This window comes from Neophocaena asiaeorientalis, unplaced genomic scaffold (assembly GCF_003031525.2).
Source record: "Neophocaena asiaeorientalis asiaeorientalis breed wild unplaced genomic scaffold, Neophocaena_asiaeorientalis_V1.1 scaffold67, whole genome shotgun sequence".
NCBI lineage: Eukaryota > Metazoa > Chordata > Mammalia > Artiodactyla > Phocoenidae > Neophocaena > Neophocaena asiaeorientalis.
The window spans coordinates 3255217-3269107 of NW_020173731.1; the positions used below are offsets into that span (position 1 = coordinate 3255217).

Sequence of the window (13891 nt, forward strand, 5' to 3'; positions counted from 1 at the left end):
TGAAGTCCTAGCCACAGCCATCAGAGAAGGAAAACAAATAAAAGGAATCCAAATTGGAAAAGAAAAAGTAAAACTGTCACTGTCTGCAGATGACACGATACTATACATAGAAAATCCTAAAGACACCACCAGAAAATTACTAGAGCTCATCAATGAATTTGGGAAAGTAGCAGGATACAAAATTAATATACAGAAATCTGTTGCATTTCTATACACTAACAATGAATTAGCAAAAACAGAATTAAGGAAACAATCCCATTTACCATCACGTCAAAAATAATAAAATACCTAGCAATAAACCTACTTAAGGGGCAAAAGACCTGTACTCTGAAAAGTATGAGATGCAGATGAATGAAATTGAAGACAACCGAAACAGATGGAAAGATATACCATGTTCTTGGATTGGAAAAATCAATATTGTTAAAATGACCATACTACCCAAGGCAGTCTACAGATTCAATGCAATTCCTATCAAATTACCAATGGCATTTTTCACAGAACTAGAACAAATAATTTTTAAATTTGTATAGAAACAAAAAAGACCCCAGATTGCCAAAACAATCTTAAGAACAGAGCTCAAGGAATCATGTGCCCTGACTTTAGACTATACTACAAAGCTACAGTAATCAAAACAATATGGTACTGGCACAAAAACATATAGAGATCAATGGTACATGATAGAAAGCCCAGAAATAAACCCACACACTTTTGGTCAATTAAGAGGCAAGAATATACAATGGAGAAAGACAGTCTCTTCAATAAGTGGTCTTGGAAAACTGGACAGCTATGTGTAAGAGATGAAACTAGGACATTCTTTAACACCATATACAAAAATAAACTCAAAATGGATTAAAGACCTAAGTGTAAGGCCAGATACTATAAAAATCCTAGAGGAAAACATAGAACACTCTTTTACATAAATCACAGCAATATTTTTTTGGATCACCTCCTAAAGGAAATAAAAGCAAAAATAAACAAATGGGACCTAATTAAACTTAGAAGCTTTTTACACAGTAAAGGCAACCACTGATAAAACGAAATGACAACCTACTGAATGGAAGAAAACATTTGCAAATGTTATGACCAATAAGGGACTAATATCCAACATATATAAACAGCTCATACAATTCCAACGTCAAAAAAACAACCCTATTAAAAAATGGGCAGAAGAGCTGGTTTTTTCCCCAAAGGAAATGCAGACATCCAACAGGAACATGAAAAGATGCTCAACATCGCTAATCATCAGGGATATGCAAATCAAAACTACACTGAGATATTGCCTCACACCTGTCAGAATGGCTATTATCAAAAATAACACAAATAACAAATTCTGGCAAGGATGTGGAGAAAAAGGAACCCTCATGCACTGTTGGTAGGAATGTAAATTGCTGCATCCACTGTGGAAAACAGTATGGAGGTTTCTTAAAAAACTAAAAATAGAACTACATTCCACTCCTGGGTATATATCTGAAGAAAACAAAAACTCTAATTCGAAAAGATACATGCACCCCAACGTTCATAGCTGCATTATTTACAATTGCCAAGATATGGAAGCAACCTAGGTGTCCACCAACTAATGAATGGATAAAGAATATGTGGTACATATATACAATGGAATACTACTCAGCTATAAAAATGAACAAAATTTTGCCATTTTCAGCAACATGGATGGACTTGGAGGGCATTAAGCTTGGTGAAATAAGTCAGACAAAAACAAATACTGTGTGAAATCACTTACATGTGGAACTTAAAAAACACAACAAACTAATGAATATAACAACAACAAAAAGCAGACTCGTAGAGAACCAACTAGTGGTTACCAGTGTGGAGAGGGAATGGGGAGGGCAATATAGGGGTAGGGGATTAAGAGGTACAAACTATTAGGTATAAAATAAGCTACAAGAGTATATTGTAAAACAGGGGAAATACAGTCAACATTTTATAATAACTATAAATTGAGTAAAATCTTTAAAAACTGTGAATCAGTTTATTGTATACCTATAACATATCATATTGTACAGCATCTACTTTAACAAAAAAAGATGATACTAGACAAAATACCAATGAACATGGAAAGAAGTAGAATGGCAAGAGAATAGGTACATACACTAATTTGTCATTCATGGAATGAGTAAATGGACTCAATTTCTTTGGTTGGTGAACAGAAAAAGTAGTCTTACCCTATAGTTTAGACATAAAACTAACTATGAGTAGATAGCCCTGTTTATTTCCAAATACTCTATTAGCAGGAAGCAAATTAAAAAAGAGAGAAAAGAAAACTCAAAAGAGCAAAAGATAAATATAAGAAAAACACACAAATATGCAATAAAATGACAAAAACAGGATCAAACACATCAATTTCATGTGATTCTACTTTTTATTATCTTTAACAACAAATAGGGAAAACTTGTCAGACTTAACAGTTAAGAAATATATAGAAGAAAAGAGCTCTTTCCTAATAGCTGTAGAAAACATAAAATCTAGGAATTAAGAAGAATGTGCAGGACCTGTGTAAACGTAACTAAACTACTTCAGAGGCAAAATGTAGACAAATTGATAAACTCATCACATTCTTGGATAGAAAGACTCATGAAGAGGTCAGTTCTCTGAGCACCAATGAGTTCAATGCAATTCTAATAAATATTCCAGGAGTACTTTTGCTGGGGGAGTAGAGAAAGGCCATGAGAGGACTTGACTTGGCCAAGTGATTCTAAAGTACTTTGTAGGGTTAAACATGGGAGAATGGTCAGAAAAACTCCAGAGAATGCAAAAGGATTAGCCTTAGTAGATACTAAAAGTTCTGCAGTGCAACAATAGTTAAAAGTACTTTACTTCTATAGTAGACGGATCAATGGAATGAGACACTGCAGAAATAAACCTAAGTCTTAGGGAAATGATAATGGTATTTCAAATCAGCAGGGGAAAAGAAATCATTCCATAAACAATGCTGGCATAAGTGGCTAGCAATTTTGAACATTAAAAAGTTTAGAGTACTATTAGATCCCTTAACCATTAAACAATGTATTAAATAAAACGATTCCAGATAGATCATAGACAAAGTTGTATTTCTTTTCTTCATTTCAAAATGAAAAAAAAAAAAATCTGCCTTAGTACAAATGTCATGAAAAATAAAGTTAATGGACAACCAGGGGAAAATATTTTCAACACGTGACAAAGAGCTAATATTCCAATATACATTGAGATCTTAGAAATTATTATGAACGGCATAAATAACAAAATAGGCAATGGCTGTGAATATCAACTCACAGAAGAAACACAATAATTCCTAAGTATATGAAAAAGCACCCAACTTCATTAATAAATGCATATAAACACAATAGTTCACACATTATATTGGCAAAAAATTTTTAAACAATACAGTGTTATGAGGGTAGAGGAAAACAAATACTATAAATATTATATTCTATTGGTACCTGCTGCAGTTTTTTAAAAAGGAAATGTGGCCATACTTACTCAAATAAAAAAAAGTTTCCACTATTTGATACTGAAATTCCACTTCTAGGAATCTGTCTCCAAAAATGGTACCCCATGTCAGCAAAGTTATACGTCTAAGACTGTTCACTGTGGCGTCGTTTATAATAGCAGCAAAGTGGAAAACCCACATGTCCATAAATAAGAGAACAGCTGAATAGATTATGACATACACATTCCATGCAACGTTCTGCCTCTAAAGAGAATGAAGCATATCTGTAAATGCTGAAATGAAAAGGGTCCCTATTGTTAGGTCAGAGAAGCAGACTACAAAATATGTCAGTACCATTCTGCCTTCGTTTTTCTAAATCTGTTTATACAGATATGCTATACGGGTGTGGAAAACACTGGGGCCACATAAGCAAACTATCACAGTGGTTACCTCTGGGTGGTAGGACTGCTGAGAAAGAAGGAACAGCTCACTTTTTCATATAATTTAAATTTATTTAGAAAGTATTACCTTTACAAATTTTATAAAACCTAGACAGATGTTGGGCTAAGCTTATTTTACGCCTAGCTACAGAGTAAATTTGCATTTTTAAAACACTAAGCTCCCCAGAGCCAGGACTATGCCTTCTTCATCTCTATGCACTTGGAGCATGTTTTGCATATAGTAGGTATTCAGTAAACATCTTAACGCACTTCACTGAACAAGAGAAGGCATTCTACCTGCTGAATCCGCTGTGTGCAGTTAACTGCGAGTGAGAGATGTGTGTGGTGTCTGTAGATGAGGAAAGAAGGATAACAGACCAGATTCACAGCTGTTTCCAAGCTGTTTGCAGACCATGAATCTGAAAGAAAGCTGAGTGTAAACTCCATCAGGCTTTAATTATTACCTAATGGGGAGGTTCCTGTCTTTGGATCAGAAGAAACTCATCCAAGAAACATCCCTGCGCTGCAGTGCTCAGGGCTGTGCCCCTCTCTGCAGCAGCTGCTGAGAAACTTGCAGGTTGCTGTGGTCCAGGCTGTGGCGAAGCTGAATCCCTGCCGGCCGTGCAGGGAGAGATCAGCGTTTGCTCAAGAACATGGAGTCGGTAAGGAAAAAATGTTTTTCCTGCTCAGGCTTACCCTGAGCACAGAATCATTATGCACTGAAGGGATACCAGACACTGGACAGAAAAAAACTGAAACTGACGCATTCTCCTGCCAGGGAGGGGCACCCATATCACTCAACTGCTCTCAGCTACTGATACCTTTCTTCCCCCTTCTTGCACCTTCTCAGTCTTGGGTCTTGTCGTCCTCCATGGGCACTGTATAGGGAAAGCAGCTGCAGGCTAACGAGGCTGCAGACCCCACTCCTGGGGGGGAGCGTGCCTGGGCTCCCTGCCTGATGCAGAACAGGTGCAACATCCATGCCAAGACCCGGCTCCATCACCACTTCAACATCCCCCCGCCCGACCGACAGAGGAAAACACAAACTTCATATACTATTATCTTTTTTAATTCTCTTTCATCATTCATGTTTGTTTAGAACATTACAGTAGGCATGAAGGGAAAAATAACTGCATTTTAAAATTATAATATATGAAACCATGCCATTATCTTTTAGGGAAAAAAAGCATTCAAAAATTAATTTGATATGAAGGTTCAAGATTAAGACCAACATCCAAGTAAGCCATTTGTAAGGTTAAGTGCAAGTTGTGTTTTCATTCCAATGAGTTTACAGAGATGCTGGCATGACGTGTATGATTTGAAACAGTCAAATCCTCGAAGGTTTTTGCACTTGGATTTAAATAAAAACTAAAATGTCAGCATAGTTTCAGTGGCTTTCAATTTCCTGTTTGATCTCAGAAATGTATGGATGGTCTTTGCCATGAGCTACTTCCATGATGGCAATGGCCTAGGAGAGAGAGAACAGGGGTTGAGAGCCTGAAGCCAGTCCCCTTGCCCCTCCCCCGGACTAACTTGAATTCAGGCTGGACCTCTCTGCTTGAAGGCACAGGATGCAAACTGGCTTTCAGAGCCTGTGTTAGCCTCCAGAGTCTGGCTTTCTTTTAAAAAAAGAAAAGAGGACAAGATTCTCTCACATCCGACTAGTCACCCAGTCTCTACAGCTGAGGAAAACATTCTTCAGTAGCTGAAGAGATGATAGAGAAATTGACTTAGGGACAAACCTTTTTGATTTTAGTTCATATTACTAATGTATAAGACATGACTAAACCGTTTTTCCCTTTCAAAAAGTGCACGCTTACATCTTTATACATATTCTTTAAAAACTTAAAAATAGGCACAAGTTTCATGTGAGGAATCCAGAGAGCACATATTTAATAAGGTTTCTTTAAGTGCAAGAGTTTCCAGTGGCTCCATTACTTTCTAGCTGTGTAACCTTGGGCAATTAACTGCTCTATGCCTCACTGTCCTCATCTGTAAAATAGGAATAACACGTACCTCTCAGAGTTGTTGATACACATAACAACAACAGAAAGTCTAAACACAACACTATTTGTGTTTAGAATAGTGCCTGGCGCATAGGAATTACGTATCTAAGGTAATCCGTAATAATTTATTTTGCTCTTTTGTATTCAACTGTATTCTTCACAGATCGAAAAACTTAAATTATTCCCACGTCCCCCAAACGGGGAATTTTTGATGGCCTGTGACTCTGACGGGCCTTCCTTTCTATTCTACCATTCTCTTCCTAGATCTCAAACCAACAGGGGTGCAAGCCTTCAGGAATCGCCTGGTTTAAATGTCTCTCCTTGCCCTCTGCATTCACGTCAGGACTCGTGTTCCTTCCTCAGGTCTACTCTATCCTTCGGTGATCAGCAATTAGTTACTTAACAGCACTCTGCCGTTAAGTAGAGACCTAACTGGTTAATTTTTTTCCAACCTCACCAAAGCAATAAATGGCATCTTAGAAGACAACTTCCACAGTTTAAAAACAGAAGGTTTTATCCTTAACTCCCACTTCTAGGCTGGGTCAGCCCTGGCCCTTCCTTTTGGGATGTCGGACCTTACTCCATCTTTCCGTATACTGTATCGGGAAGATCTGGGGAATCTGGAGAATTAGGCATCCAGGCCTAGTCCCCGGCCCCAACTTTCACAAAGATTCTCTTAACAGGTATAAACAGACTGTCCAAAGGTTACATTTTATCAACCTTTGTCTTCTACATAAATAATAATTGTCCCAAAGATTGTGTCTTATCAACTGTTGATTCCTATATAAACAGCAATGAGAACCAATACTTGGGATGGTGGCTGTGCTTCTGTGAGCGGCAGGGCCTGGCACATAACCATACTCAATGAACGCTAACAATGATTATTAAGCCTATTTTAGAAACTGCAAATGGATAATCCTCATGCTGAGGGCCTCTCCAGACCCAACTGCCTTGATTTCACCATAATCAGGCATCACGAACCTATAAATCCCAAAGGGCAGCAATTTGGAGAATTCCCTCACTACGGTCTCCTGACCTATCCACGGCCTCTTTTTTATTTTTCCTTTCTTTTTATCGGTACTAGTGGACCAGAAAAGACATTTTAATAATGCCAGCCTCGTATCATGATCACATACTTATAGCACTTCCGTGGCTTCCCAGGGGACAAAGGGCAAGTACCCCCTTCCCCACAGCTGTGAACCTGTAACCACAATGTGGACACCCCTTTCCCAACAGAAGGGTCAGGATGCAAACGCGCCAAAGGCTCAGTTAGTTACTACCCTGCCGCCTGCTGGATCCACCCCCCTCCCACTCCTATGGCTGGTGGGCAGCCAAGGGCTAGTCTTTCTCCACGACTCCGTCAGTCACCTGAGTCCTGCAGGAAGGGAAGTGTGAGGAGTCCGTCAGGCGCTGGGCCTCCTGACCTCACATCACACACATACCTTCTTCAGAGCTCTCTCCCCAGCAGCTTTGTTCTCCAGGCCCATGTACAATCTTCCCAGCTTCAGCCACATGGAGGCCACGTTGAGGGAGTACAGAGGATAGTGCTTACTGGAAGGAGAGAAGAGACAACAGGCCACCTTGTCAACGGCTGCCGAGAGCCCACAGGCCGGGTGCAGTTGAGCTGTGGTCGCCCAGCTGATGGCCACACTCTCCACGGCAGCCAGGCTCCTCCAGACCCCGGCAGGTGCTGCGTGGAGGGCATGGATGGTTCAACCCTGTCTACCCATCGTGGATGCGCTTCATTTTATGCAGTTTGTGTGTTTCTGAAAAACTACAGGGGAGATCCTATAGAAAAACATGTATAAACACAACATTGAGTCCAGCCCCAGATTTTTGTCTTTTAGGTGCACACATCACAGGGCATTGGGAAAATTCCCTCTTTATGAGGACAACAGGCCTATCCCCTCATATTAAAAAGACAGTATACTTAAAGACAGAAACATACCAATGTCTCAAGACCTCGGCTTTCTGTCACACTCTATGATATCAGTTGGTTTGGCAAAATTATAAACTCTCTGAAGTCGGGTACACACCTCCTACTTCTTCTAGATATTCCTTCTCTATTGCCCAGCAGAAGGCTTTGTAGACAGCAGGTATTCTCGCTGGTTTTAACTGAAGGCTGACTGATGGGGCCTGCCTAGGAAGGAGCCATCTCCCTAGGAACAGAGACCAGGAGGCAGCTGGGGTGTGTGTGTGTGTGTGTGTGTGTGTGTGTGTGTGTGTGTGTGTGTGTGTGTGTGTGTGTGTGTGTGTGTGTGTGTGTGTGTGTGTGTGTGTGTGTGTGTACACACGTGTGTGTGTTCAAGGTGTTTATTTACAGGCTGGTCTGTTCTACCTGCTCTATCCTCAAAGTCCATCCAAAAGAGACACATTCTAGCTGTATTCCTAGGCAGCGGGCAGCTCGCTGCCCAGAGAGATCCCTAGAGCCAGCAACCAAGAGAAGGCCAGGGCTGGGCCCCCCGGAAGAGCTCCCTAAGCTAACAGAGGGTCCAGCACAGCAAGCCCTGCTGGGAGAACAAGCACAAAGCCAACATTCACTCTCATTCTCTGTCTCTCTCCCTACAGATCTACAGAGGGAAGTGCACATGGCCCAGAGGACTTCCTCACCCACCTCAGGAAGAAGGACGGGCTTTGAGATTATCCCTAAAGTATCAAATTCTGTTTCCAGGAGCAGATTTTAGGAGCTGGCTTCCCCCATGGGCTCCCCCTGCTGGCTAATCAGGGCACTGTGAGGTAAGTGGAGGGCCGACTGGGCAGTGGAAATTCAGACTGGACATAAACTTTACAGTCCCCAATCTTAGAACTTGAAGAAGTACTGAGTGCTTCTCAAAAGCCCTCAGGGTGCTTCTGGAACACAGAGATTTCAAGTCCAATACCCAGAGATTCTGATCCACTTGGTCTTGGAGAGGACCCTGTAAATGCATAATGTAAATGTGTTTAACAGACGCCCCAGTGATCTGATCTAGGCCAGCCAGGCCCTGAAGCGGCTACTCAGAACCTCCTTCTGTCACCCACTTGAAGGTTTACTAACCCTCTCAACATGGAAACTTGCCCATGGTTAACATTCATTATCACTACAAGTTAAAATCCAACTTATTTTATTCAAATCTAGGGGAAGATATTAAATAACCACAGACAACACACCAGTCCCAGAGTTTCCCCATTTGCAAAACTGATGCTGCACCCTGAAAAAAGCAAAAGAAGGGGATAGAAAACCACTAATGGATTACTAAGTGCCATTTAACTTGGAAGGCATGGGAGGGGAACGAAACAAACCGGTGGCTTTTAAATACTGGTCTGAATTAACTACTGTGGACGGAGTACCCTGGATGGGTCCTGGGAGGGATCCTGCCCCAGCACCCGCTGCGTCACCTCAGTCTGCCTCCCGGGGTGCCTCTTCCGGGTGGTGGAGGGCACAGGCCGGGCCCAGCGGAAGCACCCTGTGCCTGCACCTCCAGATGTGTACAGAGGACAGAAAACTGCTCCTGGCATGCTCCAACATGATAGCGTCAAGACAGAAGAGCCAAGGGACCATTCTAAATCACCCACTTCCATTCTGTGCTAAGATGATGGGAAGCGCCACTGCAATCACCTGTAGGGCTGGATGATTTTCTGTCCGTACCGCAGGGCTCCCTCCCAGTCCTGCATGTACAAGCAGACGCCCATGGCCTGGTACATCATGTGTAGCATGTACACGTTACTGTCCTCAAACACACAGCTCATCTTCTCCTGGCTGAGCTCGCAGATCTCCAGCAGCTCACTAGGGGGTGCTCTAGAGTCAAGGAAAGGACAGGCCTGGCAGATGAGCTAGGCGGCTTCCCAAGGCCCCGGGGGCAAGGAGTTGCTATTTTGTTCACTCCACCTCTAGCTTCACCCTCCGAAAACGTAAATTACAGAAAGCCCGGCAAAAGTGAAAGGAGTCATATTTTTCTGGAAGAAAAAGACTAGGAGAAACTGGAGACCTCAGCTGTTAAAACACAAAGAATTTTAGCCACAGGGAACAGAGCCTCCTTTCAGCTGTAAACAATATTGATTAGAATCAAAAATCTTCAATTTTCTAGTTAAATTTAAATCCTCACCCAAGCTGAGAATTTTTGCTAAAGTTCTTAAGGAAAAAGTCCCCACCATGGGAACGTTCTTTTTTACACTCAGAAAAAAATGTGTCTTTCTCCAATTTCCTGTCACTGGTTTTCTTTCTTTCTTCAGTACGAATCTAATGCCTTTTCAACACCCAAGAAAATGCTATACCACAGCAGTTAAGAATATGGATTGTGGGCTTCCATGGTGGCGCAGTGGTTGAGAGTCCGCCTGCCGATGCAGGGGACACGGGTTCGTGCCCCAGTCCGGGAAGATCCCACATGCCGCAGAGCGGCTGGGCCCGTGAGCCATGGCCACTGAGCCTGTGCGTCCAGAGCCTGTGCTCCGCAACGGGAGAGGCCACAGCAGTGAGAGGCCCACATACCGCAAAAAAAAAAAAAAAATGGATTGTGCTAGCAGACCTGGGGCAAAACCTGGCTCTGCCCTGGTGAACTGTGTCCCTTGGGCAAATTACTTGCTATCTATGAGCCTGTTTCCATCTGTTACACAGCAAAACCCTTGGTGAGGTGCCTTGCCCAAAGGAAGATACCCAGTCAGTGAGGGTCTTCAAGGAACAGTTCTGCAGTTTTAGACAATAAAAGTCTTCCACAAGGGTGCGCTCCTGAGCAAACTAGTCAAAGAAGAGAAACAGATAAGGTCAACATCATGAAGTGCTGATGTAGTTGACTCCAAGTGATGGATGGCGAGTAAGTCTTTAAACATTTACCAGGACACATCCTTCCTCCAATATTCAGAATCTGAAACCCATTCTCCCCCCGTTCCCCGTGCCCAAACTCCCCAACACCCCCTGTAAGGGAGGGCTGGTTGTAAAGGATATATTTGTAGTGCTTGGCCCGCCGGAACTCCTCAATGACATTGCGTGCATATCTGACCATGTCACGGATGGCTTCTGCCTTTGGGGGATCATTGAGCTTCCGGATTTCCACCTTGGCCTTATCCTGAGGAAAATGTCCACAGGTTACTTCCCACGGAAACCATACTGATGGGGAGACCTCTCCAATAGCACGTTTTCCCATGCAGAGGTAGAGGCCTACCCATTCTAAAGTTGCAAAAGAATGAAAGGGAATCAGGCAGGGGATCTAAGAGAAGTTCAATACTCATTACTTTTTTACAAAGAAAACAAAAATATTAATTTTCTAGACCCTCCTTATAGAGGCAAGACACGGAGAATATGTTTGCTGTGGGCAGATGTGTGTGTTCAGACATCTGTGAAATCAAGAGAATAGAATAAGGAGGGGTGGCATTGACAAAATAATTCACGCAATGCCAGAGAAAATTCTTCAGATTCTGGTGAATAGGTGGGAAAGCTTGAAAATGTTTCTCATGTGCTTTTTCCCTTCCCTCTCTTTTGAGCAGCCATTTCTTTTCAAGACATAGCAATTTGGCAAATCCTTCTCTTATCTGAACAATGTGATGGAAATGTTTTAATCAGCTGCGAGAATAAGGTTTGAACAAAGATCTGGTCTAACTGGATTCCCCCGGGCTATGCTAGTAAGGCGGTTTAAAGCCTCAAAAATACGACAGGAGGAGACGCCCCAAGTCAGACAGGGGCGCTCGCTTGGCACAGAGGCCCTGAGAGAGAGAGCACAGTCAGCACTTGTGCCGGGTCGGGGAGTTTACCTTGTCTTTGGTGGTGCACTCCTGGCACTCACAGGTGAAGAAATAAGAATCTCTTAACCGGTCATTCCTATCTTCTGTTGGGTACAGGAGGTCAATGTAGCTGGTAAAAACCTAAGGGGGTCCAAAACGTTGATGCTGCAGATTGCTACAGGCCAACTCACGCCTCATCCTGCCTGTCGCTCTGCAAACATTCCTGATGGTGACCTTGCAGGGACAGGAGGGCCAGAGCTCAGGATACAGTCTTTTACCTTAACACACTGAATTCCTCAAACCGAGCACCCGCTAGTGGTGGTGAAGAGAAAGGGCTTCTCTACCCACCTACAGAATCAAGGAATCCCTAAAACGGTAATTTGGAAGGTTGAGAGCATCCCGCTTCCTTCCTCCCCAGAGAGCAAGCTGTGAATCTGGCCCAGCAGTAGATGCCCCTGTCTTTTGTATAGAAGCAAAGGCCACGATGGGCAAAGAGCCTACTCATCCTTGGGATTGGCCCTGCACTATCTCTTCCTGGTCTTTGTTTAGCCTCTTTGATCTCACAACCCGGGACGGCCTAGATGCACTGCTGGGTGGGTGCAGGGGGAACATGAACACACACACGGTGTGTGTCCCTTTATCCTGCCATCAGCTGGCAATGGACCAGGAAGCTCGGCTCAGCAGGCCGGGACAGGTCAGCACAGGGAGGATGCAGCTCCTAGGCCACCAGCAAGCTGCTGCCTTACCCAGCCGGGCCAGAGAACTTGGAAAAGTCATACCTTTGGGCTCCTCAAGTTCTCCCGTCCTTGCTTTTTTCTAACGGGCTCTATAACTGAGACTTGCAGCATATGGAGGAGGCCGGCATTTAACTGTCCATTATCTACTCACTGGGATGGCACTCGCTGCTCATCCCACACCATCAGGCAAACGTCTGACTGAACAGATGGATGTCCCAAAGCCGTCACTGTGCCAGTAACCTCGGGCACTGGCAGGCAGGCAAGGGTGGGGGACCCACACAGGCTAGGTGCTTGCAGGTGCCCTGAGCTCTCCCCAGTGCAACAGGCAGTAACAGAGACCCTGTGGCTCGTCTGACACCCCAGGGACTGGCTTTTTCCCCTTTGTAGGGCAGGTAACCCCCAAAACAGTGACTTGCCCAAAAGGAGGAGATTGCATTTCTGATTTGTGACAGCAGGAGGGCAAAACAACAGGAGAGAGCCTCGCCCTGCCCCAGTGGCCAGAGCCTGCCTCATCTCTTTGAAATGACTGATGGGCACATGGTGCAACAGACAGAAGGGCCCAGAAGATGGCGACAAAGGCCGCTCGCGGCCCAGACACAGCCAGTCCAGGTGACAAACTGCTCCAGGCAGCCCCAAGCACCGGTCCTGGTGACTTGGGTTCCTACTGGCTGCAATCGGCTGTTTTAACAAAAGAGGCACCGGGCAGCCTCCACAAGACATTCGGAAACCAAGACACCCTGACTCAAAACAAGATGCCTTCCTCAGGACGAATTCCACAAAGGGTGAAAAGTCTGATTTGTACCTGGGGCGTGGGGCTCCCAGTTTAGCTGTGGGTTAGTTAACAAGGTCCAGAGAAACGGAGGCCCATATCATTTCATACACTAATCATGATATTTAAAGAATTCTAAATATCCAGACATGCAACTTAAAAAATAGCATTAGAGATTATTTAAACTGAAATGTATCTAAAGTAGGTGATTACATTCCCTAAAAAGTCATGTGTCTTGCTAGAGATATTAGGATTTACTTTAAGAAAGTATAGCATACATCTGGCAAGGCCTGGCCAGCGTTCTCAACGCACCTGACAGGGTAGTCATGGACCCACAGCACAGGAAAGGAGAAGGGAATCGCTGACCAGATTCACTCCATATCCCTAAGTTAGGGAGGGAAGCTAATGGTGGCCCTTGGCCACAGACTGCCTCTACCTGTCCCATCAAGTGTGTACACCTGGCCATCTGCATTCCATTCCTAGAAAGTGAACCCTCCCATGTTCAGATGTGGAACTGATATGACTTGAACCGTTGATGTCACTTGGAGTTGTAACTTGTTAGCTATTGCTGGGTTGCTTTTCTCTTTGCGGGCCTCGGGGGAACAGGCCAAAATTCATGAATCAAAAATAAACTCAAGGGCTTCCCTGGTGGCGCAGTGGTTGGGAGTCCGCCTGCCAACGCAGGGGACGCGGGTTCGTGCCCCGGTCCGGGAAGATCCCACATGCCGCGGAGCGGCTGGGCCCGTGAGCCATGGTCACTGGGCCTGCGCGTCCGGAGCCTGTGCTTTGCAACAGGAGAGGCCACAACAGTGAGAGGCCCGTGT

At 44.0% G+C, this 13891-nt stretch overlaps 1 protein-coding gene across 1 annotated transcript in view; it reads right to left on the minus strand.

The window, feature by feature from the left end:
* Positions 1–4911: 4911 nt before the first annotated feature.
* The window catches only part of SMYD2 (SET and MYND domain containing 2), a 29693-nt gene continuing 20713 nt past the window's right edge, over positions 4912–13891 (minus strand). Inside the window, exons 7-11 of the mRNA XM_024751060.1 lie at positions 11592–11702; positions 10789–10909; positions 9466–9640; positions 7313–7421; positions 4912–5332 (exon numbers count right to left, since the gene is read on the minus strand). Coding sequence (XP_024606828.1) covers positions 5252–5332; positions 7313–7421; positions 9466–9640; positions 10789–10909; positions 11592–11702 — 597 coding nt within the window. The 3' untranslated portion in view covers positions 4912–5251. The remainder of the gene's footprint in view (positions 5333–7312; positions 7422–9465; positions 9641–10788; positions 10910–11591; positions 11703–13891) is intronic.